The 19,010-nt window shown below is 42.7% G+C and overlaps 1 protein-coding gene across 2 annotated transcripts in view; it reads right to left on the bottom strand.

Annotated features, from left to right (window-relative positions):
* SLC4A4 (solute carrier family 4 member 4) overlaps positions 1 to 19,010 on the bottom strand; it is a 270,292-nt gene that overhangs the window by 5,571 nt on the left and 245,711 nt on the right. For both annotated transcript variants that reach the window (XM_019534275.1, XM_019534276.1), the window contains exons 18-22: positions 16,545 to 16,723; positions 14,349 to 14,421; positions 7,588 to 7,656; positions 5,598 to 5,771; positions 2,437 to 2,598 (exon numbers count right to left, since the gene is read on the bottom strand). In XM_019534275.1, coding sequence (XP_019389820.1) covers positions 2,437 to 2,598; positions 5,598 to 5,771; positions 7,588 to 7,656; positions 14,349 to 14,421; positions 16,545 to 16,723 — 657 coding nt within the window. The remainder of the gene's footprint in view (positions 1 to 2,436; positions 2,599 to 5,597; positions 5,772 to 7,587; positions 7,657 to 14,348; positions 14,422 to 16,544; positions 16,724 to 19,010) is intronic.

Here is a 19,010-nt window from a genome sequence, read left to right as displayed (position 1 = left end):
ATGGTCTCAATTGGCCTAATAGCAGGGCCAGGGTCTAGGAAGACTGAAGGTCAGGGACCACTGCCAAGGACCAAGGGGGTCAGAGGACCCATAGCCAAGAGAGAGGTGTACACAAGGCAAGGGAGCCCAGAGATTGGGGCCAGGGGCCCAAAGCTCAGGAGAAGTGGAGATGGGAGGGTAGGATGCAGTATCCAGGAGTAGTTCACAGAGACAAAGTGCCTGGGTGAGGAGTGCAGGCTGAGATGCTATGCTCAGGAGTAGCTATAAGAGATAAAGTTCCTGGGTGGAGAAAGCAAGCCTAGAAGCCACACCCGGGAGTAGCCAAACTAGGCAAAGTGCCTGGGAAGGGAGGCCGGGAACACAGGGACTGAGGCCAAGGCCCAAGAGGACTGATGACAGACATGCTTGATAACACCTGCGAGGCACAGGCATGGTGTAGGGGGCAGTTGGAGCCACGTTGTAAGCCCTTAAAGTAAAGGAGAGCTGCCTGAATACCAACATGGGATTGGGGATCGCTGGGGCAGACTCCCTTTCTCAAAGCTCAAAGAACAACAAGGCATGGCAGGAAAGATGAAGTGAAGCAAGGCTGAGGAGTGAGGGCAGAACACAGGCTGAGCAGCCACCATGGGAGTGTCACATCCGCATGGGAGTGCACTTGTTACAGGCACCATAAAGAAACACTACACCTAGCTTCTCACAAGTCCCTAATTAGCACTGGAATACCAAATGGAATGTGTTCAGAGCTTAGCTGGTGTTGACCACAGGGTTTGCGTCGCTCATTCTGTTTGATGACATTTGAATTATTTATGCCCTAAAATGTCATCTTTGAATATTTGTAATTTATGCATTGTGCATAACCATTGACACTCACACCCATGAAAGCAGGCTTATACAATCAAAAAAAGGGGAGTGGGGGTGGGAGAGGAGAACCACAGACTATCACAATTTCCCTGAGAAAACTGTTACAAAAACACCCAGTGGCGAGAAAACACCAAAGGAAACGTTAATAGACAAGGCTGTTCAAGTTCTGTCCCCAGTACTGTAAATGACATTAACTAGAAAGCTTGAAAAGATCTGCAAGAATTGTAAGCACTTTGCTCCCAGATATTTCTATAATCATTGATACTTAGAAATAAACCAGTTTCTTGTTCAACATGCAAAACACACCTAGCTGCAACAAAGTACCTGGAATGAGTTTTATGGAATGCCAGGAGCATTGCTAGTGAGTTCCAAGTGGCAGACTGGCCTGAAACCCTCTAAACGTGGAAACTTCAGCAGCTTTGAAATCAGCCTCCTTGGGCTGACTGGTAAGAGGAGAGGAGCATCTTATCAGTCACCTGGGCCCTTAAGGATAGGGCACAACCTGTGCCATTTTTTCATCCAAGGAGCAAAGATGGCAGCAGCCCCGCTTCAGGGGAGCTTGCCTCTTTTCCCATTCAAAGGGGGAAAAAGCAGTTATTCCAGCCACAACTCACTGCATCATTATCTTGAGGTGGCTGAAGCTCTGCTGACCTATCCGTGGTTATAGAGAGCCCAGACTGAAAAAGCCAACCATCCAAGGGAGAACACATTTTAGACATCAAAATGATGCACATCAGTGACAATTTACTACAGTGATTTAACAGTAGTGTGACCTCCAATTAAGCCTGGATAGCAGAATGCTTAAAGGCACAAGGGTGCTATTTTGTTTAAGAGCATACAGAATAAAAAAATAATTAAAATACTCTAAGGTACGTGTCAGGTCAGGTCAGGTCACTGCATTTAATAACTACATTAGCAGCTATATTTCGTTATTTTAATGCACGCCACAACCTGAGATTAGGGCTCAGAGTAAATCACACTGCAGACAGGCACTTATCCTGTCTCAGTTTTTAAGCCAGGATTACCAACAGCAAACAAAATACATTGCAAAATGTGACTAAACAAGTCACCTTTTTGCCTTTAAAAAATTAAATCAAATCAAATCCCAGAACATGGCAAATAGCCATGTTATTACCACCGGCAACAGAAATGCTTATGCTGAAAACACATACCGTAAAGGGTAAAATAAAATGGAGACAGGAATACAGGAATACAAGATAGTTAAAGTGTAAACACAATAGGATGAGAAGCAATGCTCAGTTAGAAGACATAACTTGTCAATAAACACAGGAGTCTCATAGGCAGGGGGAAGGTGAGACTTCATTCTTGGAAATTAAACCCCAGTTGTAGTTGGTGACATCTGGAAGAGCAAAAGCAACACTGGCAAGGAAAAGTTTGCTCAGGACAGGACTAACCTGGCTATAGCTTGGGAAAGAACATGTTAGGTCTAATCTAAAGCCAGCTGGACAGTAATTCCCCTGAGGAGCCTGACAGCCAGGGAGGAGTACAACTACAGTTCCCTAGTGTTAACTAGCAAGAGGGGCATTCATTTTGTAGTTGTGGAGAGCTCCTTACATCATCATTGTCACTGTCCAGACTGCCCTTCTTCTTCTTTTTCTTCTTCTCATCCTCTCTCTTTTTCTTGTCCTTTTCTGGAATGACGTCATCAAGGAAACTGAGGTCATGCTGGGAAAAGAGGTAGTCCATGGCTTTTCTGACTGCAACAAGTGCCAGGATCTGATAGGATAGAAATTTAGTATTCCTTTATTTAAGGTTACCATTTCCTGCCCCCTTTCACTTACTTATATTGTGACCTTTAATCAGGCACATAGCCTTACCCTGTGTATTCAATTTGATAACATTCTTCACCCAAATACCTCACGTCTGGCTGTAAATTAACATGCCTGGAATCTGATTAGCTACAGGTAAAACTCATGTCAGATTAGCTCCTTGCATTGGAAGCCAAGTTGGACTCCATCTTTTTAAGTCTTATGTTACCATGAGTCAGTATAAACAACAGAAACAATATACAGGCATACAGACTAATCTGCCACAGCTACTGTATAACAGATACCATTTTATTTACCATCTACTGCTGGGAACTGAGGGAAAGAGTGAACAAAGGAAACTGAAGAAACAAGCATTTTTTGTTCTACTCATGGGCATTTGTTTAGTTTTGGGTGGAGGGCTCTATACATTCAAGTCCTAAGATGCTTTCTGAATGGTTTCCTTTGAATTTTTCTCAGCATCCCTAGATCTAAAAGCTAGTACAAGCTGGCAAAACAACATACATACTGTGCTAAATTTATACTTGTGCAAAACTCAAAGTGTTTTGTTCCTCAAGGCACTGGCAGGTTACTTTATTTCTCTTTTGAACTCCATGAATTTCTAATCCAAATTTAGCCATACAGCTAAATGTTGCTTGGGCTTGATGTCTTACTTATATTAAAGAATGAACAAGCACTGATCTGACATCAGTTGCAGACAAACAGGCAGGCTTGTGCTAAAACACTTTAACCTCCCGAGACATTCTGGGCACTTATACATACACATGATGGAGCTCTGCTCCAACATGTGCTAACTACCATGTGTCAGAGCAGACTCAATCGAGTCTGCTGGTGGAGCGTGCTAATTAGCAGACTCCAGCACCCCCTGCATCACATGTATTCAGTGTCCCCATGTTTCAGAATCACAGCAGAGGTGCTTTAAGTGTCACCATACACTTGTACTAATGTGCATTCATTTATATTGGAGGTATTAAATTTAATGTGCATTAGGAAAAGGGCATCAATGTATGTGTAGATGCACCCACTGCAAGACAAATTGCTTCTGTATTAAACATATTCTGTTTAAAAGTAAACAGAGGATTTCTCTACTTGCATTCTTGTACATTAGCGCCATCAAATGAAGTTATGAGGCTAAATCTGGCCCAGTTGCCCCCATTTAACTCCACTGTTGTCAATAGGATTACATAGATGTAATAAACTGGCCTATAAGTACAGCATGTTAAGAATTCTGTTTATTGTGCACAGGAAGAAACAGGAGGCAAAACAGCCTGTCTTGGATGCAATGGCAAACAAGAGAAAAATAACTGTAGTCCCTCAGGGCCAGACCCTATTCTATCTACTAGGAGCCTAAACAGAGACACCTAAGTGCCAGCTTATACCATTCTGCTCAAGCCCCTGGACATCCTGTAATGCATCTCTTTTTATAGCATGTTGTCATCTTAACATTAAAACTAAGTCACAAAAAAGCAGCAAGGAGGAGGATGACCCACTCACCTTCTGTACTAACCATTTCTCAGTGACTCAAGCAAGATAGTATAGGATCCCACTTAAGTGCCAAATCTGTGGAACAGGATCAAGCCTAAGTATGCAGATGCAGCTTTTAAGTAGGATCTGCTTGTTTTTAAGACACACTGAGGTTGTCTCACTGTTATCATCCTTGTTCCTTCTGATTTCATTTGTATTCAAAGTAAATGTGTTCCTTTATTTTTCACCTGTTTATTCTCCCTCCCTTTCTTAAACAATACATTTCATACCTGCAACTAGACTTGTTCTTTAGCAAAACCTGAAACCAGTTTGGTCCAGGATTTATTATAAAAGTTTCAGCTTTAGCTTAGCTGAAATTTGGTCTAGCTTCAAGTTGGAGGCCACAGTCTATACAGTCCAAATAAACAGTGGAACTGTACGTAGCATTGTTCCAGGCACTCAAAATTTGGACTGAAGCTTTCACTCTGAAACCCAGAATTCTGTTTATACCAACCATAAAGTAAAGAATTAGAAAATGGCTTGATCTGTGCCATTTTGTTTTGGATTTGACTTCTCCTAAGATTCATGTGTTCATGTAGGTTTGAGGATGTTCTTGAGCCTTGGATCCTGCTTCCAAGTCTGAACTTCCCCCAAAAGTGTGGGATCATGGGAATTCCAATAATCATCCAATGTCTATGGTGTGACTGCTGTTTAACTCATCGCTGAGAATAATTACTGTGCACTTGTCTCTTTACTATGCATAAAAACTACATAATAGCTTGAATAAAGCCATATACCTTTGCATAGTATGATCTGTTGGGTGAACAGTTCAACCTTTGACATCTCAAAGTGAATCTATTATGCGCTATTTAAAGAACACACACCACCCTAATGATACAATGAAAACATGAAACATTAACTTTTATGGCACAAAAGTTTCAAGAGGAGAAGTTTCTAATTAAAGATTCTTTATTTAATCAAGTAACTTTTTCAATTTTTCTCTCTATCACAGAAGTGAGCACAGGTCTGCCTTCAAATACTTTTGCTTTTGTTGTTGTTTGGGCTCTTTAAAAGCAATGAAGCAGTTTACTGTGCCATGTTTCATGTGGACTAGAAAGGAAAAGCAATACACCTTTCACCTGTTCAGGTTTCTTAGGAGGAGCTCATGGGAAACATGACCTTGGCAGCAAATAGGGTCAAAAGGAATTGCAGTTTCCTGGAAAAGATTAACTTTACAGGCTCATTTTCCATGAGAGTATTTAGAAGGCTGCCATGACCAGCAAGAGCAGAGGAGATGGAAGGCATTCACTGCGTAGTCTCTATCAGTGAAATGGGTGGCATGTCATGAGTTCTATGCTAGGGCCTCTGAGGAGGGAGACAGCAGGACTTGCTTTGTGGGGTTTGAATGAAGTGGAAGGTTACAAAAAGGAAAGGGAGGTTGAGGTAGGAGAAAAATACAACCAGATATAGGAGAGCCCCACCTACCATGACTGGGAATATGATAGCAGCCACAGTTGACTTGAGTATCCACAGGAGAGCCAGACAGACCACCTGCAGGAACGTGAATAGGTGGACCCGGCGCAAAGGGACATGACGCAGGTAGATAAAGTCAGGCTGATGTTTCAGAGGCATTAGAAGCAGCTTTAGACGGTCCATGAACTTGACAGAAGAAAACAAGGAAATGTTAAATGGTACATTACCTTGAACAGCTGATGCACAATAGCCAAGTGGCAGATGGCTTGTCAAATCAGGATTTATGAACCAGTGATATAAAAACAAACAAACAAAAAACCCCAAACCAGCCAAACCAAACTGGTAGACATGCTTTATTTTGAACAGACTTTGGGTGTTTTCGGCCAAACAAGCTATATTTTTAAAACTTTGGAACAAAAATTAGACTCCAAAAACCTAAATAGAAGTCACCTGATGTTCTGGAAGTGCTGAGGCAGTGAACCCTGACCCAACCCCACCTGGATTCAATAGTAGTTGTGGGTACTGGACACTTCTCAGAGTCAGGGCAATCACTTTGAGGTCTCCAGCTATTGATTTTGTAGCCTAACTTCAGGCATCCATGTTTGTCAACATATAAAATGAGAAGCTACAGGCAGATTCCATAAAAGGTGTGAATGGATGCACTGCAACTGTCTTGATTTCAAATGGAGCCTCACTCATTTCCAGAAAATGAGAATTTAGCTGTTTTAAGGAAGGAATGCCAGAAACCTGAGTAAAGACAACTGTCCTGATGATTCATACCTTTCTAATGTACCCCACTGAAATGAGCTCCTAAGACTCATGAACACTAAAAGACACTGCTTAAAGATAACACCTTTTCCAAATAATTGGCATAAAAATAAAGAGAAGTTAGCAATAATGAGCTAAACTGAAGAGCTAATCAGCAGGACAGCTCCATAGACAACACTTCAGTTGAAGATATTTTTCCTTTGCTCAAATGTCCTGAGATAGTCAAAAAGGACATCCTATGGCCCTCAGACCACCGGGACTGGAGCACAGAAGAAACTCCATTCAGCAGAACCAGATGAAGATGAATGCTACATTTGGCATGCTATTCCTTGCCAGAATCCTAGGCTTTTGCCCACTTTTGGCTCATGCTGAAACCAAATTAATCTCAGTCTTGTTCAGAAAGCTCGTTAGAACCTCAAGTGCCACTTTCCTTGCCCTGCCTTCTGCCTAACTTTAGATTAACACTGCTAACTACCTCTCTCAATCTAGCAAGCAAAAGCTAAGGCCATTTCAAGGAACCAAATAAATTCTTATGGCATTCCCAGAACTCACAGTCCCTTCCTAATAAAACACTGCTAAATACTAAAGAAGGGTACAATTAACATGGTGTCAGAAAGTAACAGAAACACTTCCAGCCTCCTGATGTCAATTAGAGCCTGAACTGTGAGAAAGGCCCCCTTTACTGTTATTTCCTTGGTGACAAAGAAAGAGACCTTGGCTTTGCTCAGTTCATGAATAGCAATGTTCACACTGCTTCACACTGAAGAATAGCACCACCACAAAAAAATCACATTAACTTTTTTCACTTTAAAGCAGCTGGCCCAATTAAAGGCCCACATATCTCAGAAGCACACTGGCACCTTAAGTAAGCACACACTGTTCTCAGCACTGGTGTGTCCGTAAGGAAGGGGCTGTAGATGGTTTTATTCACACTGATACCACCACTTACAAAGATCATGATTGCCACTTACAAAGATCATGATTGCTTCTGGTGGCATCCACCATGGCTTAGAAAGTCAGAATTGTGCTAGCTTCTTGCTGAGATGTTTATTTAAAATCTCACTCACATGCCATTTGCTAAACTTGATGGGATTGTTTGAAATGAAACTGAGGTGAAGGAGAAGAGAAAGGGCAGGCAGCTATAACAAAAGCAATTGTTAATGATTACCCTTCAGTGACAAGGTCCTTCAGACAATCTAGTCTTAACTATCAAAGGGGCCTTGACTGAACTTACCTGCACTCCATTAAGGGAAGCAACGCCCATGTACAGGAACACCCCATAGAGCACAGGCATGGGAATAAACTAAGGGAAGCAAAAAAAAAAAAGAATGGGAAAAACAGAATAAATAACTGGACACCTGGAGCTAATTCACAGAGTAATGCATCTCATACCGTATGCTAACTTGGAATTTCTCAGCTATTTGAACACTGCAAAGTAACAGAAACCAGCCACCTTGACTCAGTCATTCTCAGTCATTTAATGAATGGGTGTGCATTAGTAGTGTTAAAAATAGACAGGGCAAAGAATGAATGAGCCTAGTTCTTTCCTATCTGAACAATTACAACATCAAAATCTGTCCAACAGACAAAGGAAGTTAAGCCTTCCAGCTTTTCAAGTCAAAATAAGCTAAGTAACTATGGGCAGGAAAAGGTGCTTTGGTAAGGTTCAAAGGTATCTTAGGTAAGATTAGAAGCAGATATAGTCCTGTGGCATTTCCAGTCTCTAGAAGTCTTGGAAGTCTAATTCTCATGAGTTCCAAACCAGAGATCAGATAATTGCACAAACTGAACTTCTACTTCCTCTTGCAAGCTTTAATTTATAACTTGTGACAACCTAATGATTGAGAGCTACAGCCTGTGCTTTAAGAAGCTAGCTACCTGAGGAAATCACCAGCTTTCTGCTCCCCTCAGTATTACATCGACCCTCTCCAACCCCATCTGTTAAATGCCTATCCCAGATACTTGGATCGGGACTGCCCACTCTAATGCAAGGGCTTCAAAGCACTTTAAAAGTTTTTAATTATTAAGACTCGGTCACAGTCACAGTGCATGAGAGAGAAGGTAGATAACCATTTCTCTTTCTCTCTCGCTGTCACACATATGCACACACACACATACACTGCACCTAATCCCCTCTAGCATGGAACATGGGGGTTATTGCAAAGCAACAGATGGCAGCACATGGTAATTTACATGCAGTTAAAAATATCTGGCATGCCAGCCTTGGACAAAAACCCTTTGTAAACAGCAGAACAACTGTGTAGTTTGCCAAAAGCAAGAGAGTTCCCCAGCTGAGCAGCAGAGTTATGTATGATGTGACGGTAATAGAAATTTCTGAGTACAGTTCAAATTCAGGATTTGCTTTAAATCCTTAATGTAATTTATTTTACTCCCAGCATAAACGAGTGAATGATTACTGTACAAGTCACCCTGTGGTGAGAAAAGCAACTAGTGCAATGACCAGCAACCACCACTGAATGGCAGGCACAGTACATTCAATGTCCTTTCGAGAGTAGAGTCAAGGCGTTTCTATTTCCACTGTACAACTTAAGGAGGCCAATAGAATGGCAATAATTTACCTTGTTGCTGTAATACCCATTACATTATTAATGGTTTACTAACTTATAAACACAATAGCATACAAAATCCCCTTGAGACCCTCATACCACATGCATTTAGTTTTAATCGCACAAACAGTTGCAATGAAGTCAAGGAGATTACTCATATGCCTAAAGTTAAGCATGTGCTTAAGTCCTTGCAGGATCAAGACTTTAATGAGTCTATGATCCCCATATCTTAGCTGAGTCTCATTCTCCCATCACTTTCTATCAGCTTGTTGGCTGTAAATTAATCCTTCACAGTAGCATCAATTGTGACACTAGCTTTGCTAAATGTGATTTGCTGGTGTTCAGTATTAAAACTTGATTGATTTTCCTGCTGGCCACTTCTGACAGCCTTCTGATGTGAGGACTGTACTAGGAAAAAAGGTCACTCTACTTCAGTGGTCACCAACCCAGGGATTGCAATTGACCAGTCAATCCCAGAGCCTCTTTAGGTCGATCCTGGCCTGGGGGTACAGCTGGGTGCACACACATCCGCAACCCCAGCAGGTCAATCTGTGGGGGAAGGAAGGGGTGGGAGCCAGATCAAGGCCCCCGCAGTGAGGGACTGACCTGTGGCTCATCCAGGAGCAAGGGAAGGTAAGTAGGCCCTCAGCCGTACTGGGTGGTGGGAGGACTGGAACTCCAGTAGGGCTCCCTCCCCAACTCTGTGGGGGCAGCAGTGGAGGTAACAGAGGTAGCTGCTGCTGTGCCTTGAGCCCCAGCTCAGCTCAGTAGCAGGGACTCATGTGGTATTGGGCCCTGGTCTGGCCAGGTCTAGGACTCTCTGCTGCCCAGGGGTGCATGGTGGAGGACTCCTGCCACTGGACACAGTCCAGTGGGGGTCCCGGGGTCCATGCCCCCCCACCTGTGCTCCTGGATGAAGCGGCTTCAGCTGTGGGCTGCCTGCTGCCCCCAGAGCACAGGGGAGGAAGGGGCACAGGCCTCCACAGCACAGGTGGGGGCCGGGTCCCAACACCACGCTCCTTTGGCTGCCATACAGACACGGCTCAGCCCAGCAGTGGCAGAGAACTGGGCTCAGGCCCCAGCCCAGCCTGCTCTGGGACTCTCCACTCCCCTGGGGTTCATGGAGGTTCATGGGTGGGGCATAGCCCGGAAGAGGCCTCGGGCACCCATACCACCCCCCAGATGTGGTCCAGGCACAGCGGCCAGCCCCCAGCAGCAGCCACCTCATTCAGGAGCAAAGGGGGGCAAGACACAGGCCTCTGGAGCACTGGGGAGGGCACAGGCCCTGAAGCCTTCGCCAGCGGTGGGAGCCCTGCCCACCCCACACATACACCCCTGGATGGCGGAGAGTCTCAGACTGGGCCGGGCTGGGTTCTGACCCCAGTTCTCTGCTGCTGCTGGGCTGGAGGTGGGGTGGGAGCAGGGCAGGAAGCAGGGCAGGTGGGAAGGCACAGTAGATCCTGGGGTGCCCCTTACTTCCAAAAAAGTGATCTTCACCATAAAAAGGTTGAAGACCACTGCTCTACATTGTTTGTATAGCTGCAATATCCAAGGGTTTCATGCCGACTCCCTTGATCTGAGGAATAGGACAAGACAACATATCTTGACACAAGCAGGGAAGGCTTGGGGGATTTTTAGTTTGATTTTAGGTATGTTCTGAAGTTTTTCTACAATTTTTACTTCCTTTCTTATAAAAAAGTATACTAAGTGTCATTTCACTAATTCAAACTATTTAAACATGTAAATCATGCATAAATAAAATCTAGATATGCTATCATGCTTGCCTTAAAGCAGTGGAAAAGGAACAGTGCAGTACTTCAGTTCTGGAAGATATTGCTCTGGCAATGTATTTGCTGGCAAAGGAAGAGAGCTGTCTGAAAAACCCAAAACAAACCTGCTACTGGCCAACAGAAGGAAAACATGCATAATAGGAAGCTTTTTGTCACTCTTTTAGCCAGATCTAAGCTATTTCAATGGAAATCTGCCTTAATCAAATGAAAGGCAAAACAAACATCCACACAGAAGGCATTCTATTTTTTGACTGTCTTACTGTATTGGGGCTTTTTTCTTTTCAGTTTGCTGGTAGCACTGTCAAGCGTACAGGTTTTGTAACTCATTCTCAAGGTAGTTGTTACAACACTACTACCTATCCCTGAGGTTTGTTAATGATCCTCAAACACTCCCAAGATGACTTATGGGAGGGAGCTAACATGGGAGGTATGCCAATCTACCCCACACCCCCCAGCAATGAAACTTTATTCCATATCCATGCTTCAAGGAAGTGTGTAAAATAATTAAATGAACAGAGAAATCTCTGCTTAGAAATCATAATGTACTGTAGGGAGTGGAATGGGTTTGTATAAGGAAAGGTCACATACCATCAATCGCATGATTGAAATTAGGCAGGAAATTCATGACACAAGTGAAAAGTTAAGTAAGATCCCGTCACAAAGAACCAGAAGGAAAAATTTATAATTTTTAAAACCAGCTCAAATCTAGAATTCTAGAAAAGTTTTGATATTTTTTAAAACTACTTCTCTTCACCAGCAAGGCACTCAACAACAGTGACCTTTTCTCAGCCTTGCTGTTGTCTGTTCCCCCACTCTCTACTGTCCTGTCCAGAGTCACTTCTATACTCTCTCTTTTTGTTGCTTTTCCTCACTTCTGCCTTTCTGTAACCCTGTTCTCCTGCTGGGAATAGGCTACTGATTTGCATCAACCTTTCATTCGCCTCCTCCACGTGGTTGAAAAAAACACTAACTGTGCAGCCAACATGGGCAGTCCACTGGGTCTACACCAGTCTCTGTAGCCAACAGCACACAAGGCAATGTCATGGCTAGCATCACACCCACCTGCTTTTGACTCCCTATAACCAAGTACTCATTTACAGTTGGGCTGATTAGGGGATGGCCTTTGGTGCAAGTCCATAGCAAGATTTGAACTTACTCTTCTGGAACCACTGCAAAGCATCTTTACCATTTTTTCATCACCCCCTCCCCCCCGTACTACATCTGCTGCCACTGTTCCTTTACATAGGATTTACAGTAATGCATGTTACTATGGTAAGCAGTCCTTGGTTGTACTCCGAGACTGTAAATCCTATGGTCTGGGAATTGTTTGGCATAGTTCTCCTGTTGCACAACATAGTCTACATCTACAGCACTCAAACAAATCAGTAGAACAGTCTATATGTGAATAAGTGTTCCTGCACCAGCAATGTAGAACTAGTTTCCCTAGTAGTGTTTCATGATCTAATGATGCTTTAAGGGCAACTTAATTGCATGTAATTGTATGTAAATAATATTCTGCCAAAGAAAAAAGGCAAATGGAAGGAGCTTTAAAGAAAATCCTCAGCAATAAATCTAGCCAGAATTAACAGAAAGAACCAGGAGATTACGACATCACACTTCTATTGTACTGTTCCTTTTACAGACACATACTTTGTATGCTGCTCAGCTGCACAGCATTTCTGTGGGTCAGAATTTTGTTCGTTTCCAAAGGAGTCAGCCCCAAATCAAGAAATTCAGTTGTTATATGGTTCTGCACAAAGCATGGTAGGTTCGACGGACCTTGCCCTGCTCAGGTTTATGCCATGACAGCTGTATTTTAGCAGATGAAATGCTAGCTCCCTGGCAAAACTCTCATTGAGTAACTCCATCAGCTAAAGTCAGCACATATTCTATGCGTTGCTAGCAATTCTTAATATTCTCCCTCATCTAAGCCATATTTATAGAATGTGCACAAACACAGACTGGGTGAAGGGTGACAAATACAAATTTCCTACATGCAGGTATTATTGAAAGTTAATTGCCATGAATAACCTTCCAGGGATACCTACATATAACTGGAATTCCCACAGACTTGGACTCCCCATTACCAATAAGGCATATATTTGCCCGAAGAGATAAAGGATTTGCCATAACCTCTCTATGCTCCTTGATTTCAGGGAACATGACCTTTGCAGTTTCCCTTCTATATACACAGACCCCCTCCCCCACCCCAACACACACACACACATACCAGAAACATTTCTACTTTTGCACTACACACACACGCATGCACGCGCGCGCACACACAGCCATCCACCCACCTACCAGAAATATTTCTACTTTTGCATCTCGCAGCCTGCTCAGCGACTTCATACAGAGAAGTCATTATTGCTGCTACATGGTTCCCCCCACCTGGAACTCTCGCCCACTCCACAGATTAAAGGCAGTCAACATTACAAGGCTGCCATTCCCAAAGCTCCCTTTGGATCAAGATGCAAGGATACTAAGGGCACAGACAGAAATGTAGCTCCCCATTGTAACTCAGAACACTTTGCAGGAAGCGATCTAAGTTTCAAGGACCACCAGGACCAAACAGAAATTTTCTATTGGTTCCAAAGGGGAGGGGAATCTAGCTCCTGGCTTCGAGCCTCCCACCAGTATCTTTTAGCAACAGCCCCTCCTCACTTCCAGCCTACCAGCTGTTTTCAGAATGGGGGGGGGGAAAGGGAGCAGAGGACGCACATTCTAGAGGTTCCCCAGACAGTGCTGGAGGGTGGGATGGGTAGACAGGAGCACCCACAAGATGGCACGGGCTGAAAAACCCCCAGACCAAACCTCCTCTCCTCCCTTTCCCCCCACCCATTCTGAAAACAGTGACAGGCTGGGAGGCAGCACAGACAAAAGTTATTGAAGACGCTCTGTTTTGAAACATCTGAATACTCATGCAATGACGGTTCAAATTTTTGTGAAATCAGGCCCTTTTAAAGTGCTTTGCAGCCATGCATTTCTGTTTGGTCACAGATATAGAGTGCTTTCAGAGGCTAGATCAGGCAAAAACTATCACTTCTGTCTGTGTCCTAAATTTCAATGATATTGTCAGACTGCATGGAGTCACTCCAGTGATGCAAAGCAGGATGTATATGATGTACACATTTACATACACACATGCACGCATATCATAAATTTAAATAGCCTTTTCTTGACTATACACCCACTGGATGCTCTCCACGTGGCAAGTACTCTGGGCTACCAACCATGTTTCCAGAAGGCTCATATAAGCTCTCCAAATGTGTTTACAATATCTTTTCCATGGGAACACATAGAAGGCAGGTGCATCAAACATAAGATGCAATACAATGATGATGCATATAAACATTTAAGACAACTCTTTTGTTGACAGAACTAAAAATCCCAACCCTGAAACTTCTTGGAAATAACGTATCAAGCTACAAATATGTAACTTTTCATCCCCCCAAAAGTTTATTTTTAATCTTCTGCTAAATTATAAAACAAGATCAATAATTCTCCCTAATCTCCTTTTCCATACTATTATGATGACAGTACTTTTAATAGCTTAAAAAAATTGACCTGGTATTGTATGGTCGGTAGTTTGCTTATTTGCCTGTGTCCTAAGGATGAAGAAGAGAAAAAGAACTTACCTTCAAAATGGGAGCCATAAAAACCGACACACCAGTCAGAATGAACACAATGATACCAGTTACCCTCTGTTCCCTGAAACCAAGTCAGAGAAGTTACTGAATCAGCTTGTGCTTTATTTCTAGTTTCCTTTTTTTTTTTCAAGTCACAAAGAGAAACACCCCCCTCATTTGTAAAGATCAATTTTAGGGCATATTTTCAAAGATGAGTGGCAGTAGTATGCCAGCAAGTTCATGCATACATACATGCACACGCCAAAGATTAATCTGCACCTCTTGAAAATGCAGAGTACACACATTGGACAAATCCAGACGTGCAGGCACTTGACATTTGTGACACCACAAACTGCACACCTGGCGTATTAAAACATGCCTTGTGCTGCAAATTTGCCACATGGGGCACAATTTGCTACTGGGAAATCCCAATAGTAAAAAAAATGACATCACAAAAAAGCGCCACAACACATGCTCCAAGAGCATGTGCCAGCAGGCACGGAGGCTCGGTCCTCCCAGGAGATGCTTTGGCTGCTACCCAGTGTCTCCCCTCCTCTAGTTGTCCCCTGGCTCCTCTAGTATGCCAGGAGCTGGGAGCAGCAGGGAAACAGCATTTTCTCTGAAGTGGAGCATTTTGCCCTGCACCAAAACCCACGTGAAGGGGTGCATACAGCAGCAAAAAGTAGCAGCATAAATTTGTCCCCACTGTATGTACACGCCCCAGCATACGACAGCGTGCCCATTGGTGTGTTTCCCTCAATACCTTACTTGTGAAGACAACAGCTGCATACTTTGCACTGTTTGCACCCATCTGTGAAAATCTGGCCCCCCATTGTTGTTTAAAAACCGAGACTGATCCCTAAAGGCCATTTTTCACTTTGGCAACTGTAAAACAAGCTCAGCGGTAATAGTGAATTTATAGAGTGTTACCGGTCAATACTGAGAAACGTGTTTAAATGTTTAACATGAAAAATCAATTGGCAGGCTAAATTCTATACATATTACTGGGGTGCAGGTTGTAGCCATGTTGGTCTTAGGACATAGGCAGACAAAGTTCTTTGGGTCAATCTGATCTCTTTTATTAGACCAACTATTTCATCCAGGAAAAGCACACCAACCGCAGAAGCTTCCTCAGCTTGACGAAGGGTTTTTAAACCTGAAAGCTTGCAAAAAAAATTTTTTCCAACTATTTAAGTTGGTCTAATAAAAGATATCAGATTCACCCAACGAACCTTGTACATATTACTGGCAATTTGTGTGATAAGCAAATTGACAACAAATTGTTTCTTATTGAATTGTGCATTAGCGGCATATTTTGAGTCCTAATCTTAATATTTTGTAGTTCAACACTTCAGATAAATATCTTTCATTGAGGGAAGGAACCACAGATGACTATTCTGGCCAGCATAAGGGTAAATTCATAATCTAATTAATCTGAAAGTTTGGGAATTCAATTCATATTGAAGTACCTAAATAACTGGCTCTAATTTTCACAAATGCTGAGGCTCCCACTGAAAGCACTTCAGACAACTTAATTCTGTACCTAATTACAGAGTTAATTGCCTCATTAGGTTGAATTGGTTGCTCTAGACCCTACAAGTTTGATTTTCTTTTTTACTACTGTATTTGCTTGCGTGTCTATCCTAATGCCCAACTACAAAATTATCTGTAATAAAACTATTCCCTTCCTCAAGGCTTGGGAAACATGCTCTAAAAATCTGGATAAGGTGCACAAAGAAGAAAGGGGATTCAGCTGCAAAACACTGGAGAGTTATGCAGCTAAATCCCTTATGATACTAAGAACAACTCAACTTTCCTATTTCATGCTCAAAGCTGTAAAATAGTAATGGATATCTATTAATGAAACTTTACAGGACCTCATACTAATTAAAATTCATTATGCAAAAGCTTGTCAATTTTAAGATACGTTGAAGGGTAATGAAATACATAAAGTCCAACACAATAGGGTGTGTGCCTGTCATACATGCACACAGAACAGCTTATTTTTTCTTCCTTTTAAGCAAAGAACATTGCAGGAAAAGAACAAGAGCTTTAAGGAAAACTTAGAGGAGCTGAAGACTTGCTGTAAAACTGATAGCCAGTTTCCCTGAATCACTGCTGTTTTTTATGGTAGGTCATTTAATCATCTGAACACTGAACTTTTAGCAAGCAGGGCAACTAAGGCCCCTCTTTGGTTTGGCATACCTTACTCCCAGAAACTTGGGTTGTTCTCCTGGTGCTGAGGTTTCTGTCTCCATCTTCAAGCTGTCAATGTGTGCAATGGAGATCACAGTAGCAGCAACATACCAAGGCAGGCCCATGAAGGAACAGACAATCATCAGAACAGCCACCCAAAACAAGTCCAGATGATATCCAGCACCTTTCTGTGGAGGGTGACAGGTGACAAGTGCAGTGTTAAAGTTAATTATTCCAAATGTCTTAGGGAACCCAGTGCTCTCTCACAGCTTGAAAGAAACAGCCACTGTGTCCAAAGCAAACAGCAAATCAAATAGATTTAACAACAAATAGATCAAGCAGTAAATATCAACAGATTATTGTGGGGAATGACTTAGGTTGATCTGAGAGATCCAGGAAAACCGAGGAGAATATGGCATGATACTCTTTGGAGGATAAATGATTAATATACCTACTGAACACGCGCAATTTAACTGTAAGCAGCCTAGTAAGCAGTTTGGATGGAGATCCAAATTGTAAACCTGGCAATTTGCATGCCTTTAACTATCACCGCCTACACAAGACACACATGGATAACAATTTGGAGGGTGTTACTGAACATAATCAAGCCCTTTAACCAGCACCATGATGGATTACATCTGGATAAATCCAGCTCTGAGCTGAGAACAACTGTAGGAAGTAATACAAACCAGAAAAAAACTAGGCTGGACACGCACCAAAGCTTGACAAGAATTTTAACAATCAAAACAACATTTTGTATACCTCCCAACAAAAATATATTGCCTGAATATATTCTAGGCATAGTGTTTCAAAGCTCCTCCTGTCCATCTCTGTTGTAAAATTTGTATTTATATACATACACACAATTTCACATTGGTATTTGTCTAGGTAAAAGTCCCAGTTATTTTATTAGGTAACATGGCGAGGAAGAAAACAAATGCACCAAGCCCCTGTAGTGTCCATGAAAACAAAACTGTCTGTGTTCACAGTGTGAGGTAGTTATAGCAAGAAGAGAATTTGGAAAGTGTTAAGGCATGGAAAAATGGTCCAGAAAACAGGATCACAGCTTGTAACAGAGCATTAGCTATTACACTATAGATCCTATCACAAATATACAGCACGTCTCTTCACAGAGTGAAAGGCCAGGATCTCACCTGCTGCTTCTTACAAGTCTGATCCTTTTCTCAGAAATCTCATTTAGGAGGAAGCTTAAGCAAAAAAAAATCTATTAGTGTGAAGGAAAATGCAACTGGCAGTGTATGTCTGCACAAGCAAAATTACTCATTCCTTCAAAATCTGCCAGAGGAAAGGCAGTGCCAAATGACTACCCAGACAGATACATGCCAGGGACTGTCTCCTTCCTTCCTCTTGTTCTATGTTATCTGGACGCTGCTCCCATTAGCCCCCATGGGTTTCGTGAATACTCGGTACTTGCGGAAGTCAGGCTTTTCTCTTTGGGAAAATGGAAGTTGCCCATAATCCCACACTTTTCATGCACCCGCTCTATCTACCCAGCAAGTCCTTTTGGGTTGGAAACATCCTTTCTTTTGGCGTAAACTACTTTAGCAGTGACTGCCAAATTATCTCCTCCTATTTTAAACGATTGCCCAATTTACCCCTTAGTAAAAGCAGTCCAAAGCTAACTTTTAATTTTAAGAAGCTACTGGGAAATACCCATGGGCAAAATCATTTTCTGAAACTTGTGTGATGGCAACCTTCAATTCAAAGGGTTATAAAAGCTAGACTGTGTCTGTTAAAAGCCAACATTGGCCATCAGTTATCACACTGTGATATATGAGATCCTGGACTTAGAGCAGAAAAGAACTGCAGGATTTAGCTGCAATAGGGAAACTGGTGGCAGTCACTACAATAATGGCCACCATTGTAACCATATCTTCAGACATCCAGATATGTTCCTAGTTGTTGAGAGCAACACGAACAAACAAGAGCATTGAAGCATTTTTAAGGAAAAAAGCGGTGTAAGTTTGCCAAACTGAATTAGAAAAAGTTCAACCTCTTCTAACTATTTAATATGAGAAGTCTATGGCAATAAACTTTGAGAAAACTGGTTATTAACTGATCATCGCTTGCTGGAGTTTACCATCCAGCACAGGGTGTCAAGGACCAGTAGCAAGGCGGTAGCCCTAGACTTCAAGAGGGCCAACATCAACGAGTTGAAGAGACTAGTGGGAGAGGTGCTGGGGTTCTCAAGGGCAGGGGAATTCAGCGCCCAAGATGAGTGGTCATTCCTTATGGAGACAATACTCAGGACCCAAAGGGTGACCATTCCAACAAAAAGCAAGGGGGTCAGGAGTGCCCGAAAGCTCCCCTGGGCGGCTAGGAATGCCTAATCACCAAAAAGGCAGCGTACACCCGGTGGAAGGGGGGTACTATCTCCAGAGAGTAGTATACCTCCTCTGCTCGGGCCTGTAGGGGGGCTGTCAGGAAAGCTAAGGCGGACATAGAGCTAGGACT

The sequence above is a fragment of the Crocodylus porosus genome, unplaced genomic scaffold (assembly GCF_001723895.1).
Source record: "Crocodylus porosus isolate Cpor-Errol unplaced genomic scaffold, CroPor_comp1, whole genome shotgun sequence".
Taxonomy (NCBI): domain Eukaryota; kingdom Metazoa; phylum Chordata; order Crocodylia; family Crocodylidae; genus Crocodylus; species Crocodylus porosus.
This window is presented reverse-complemented; position numbering and strand designations above follow the sequence as displayed.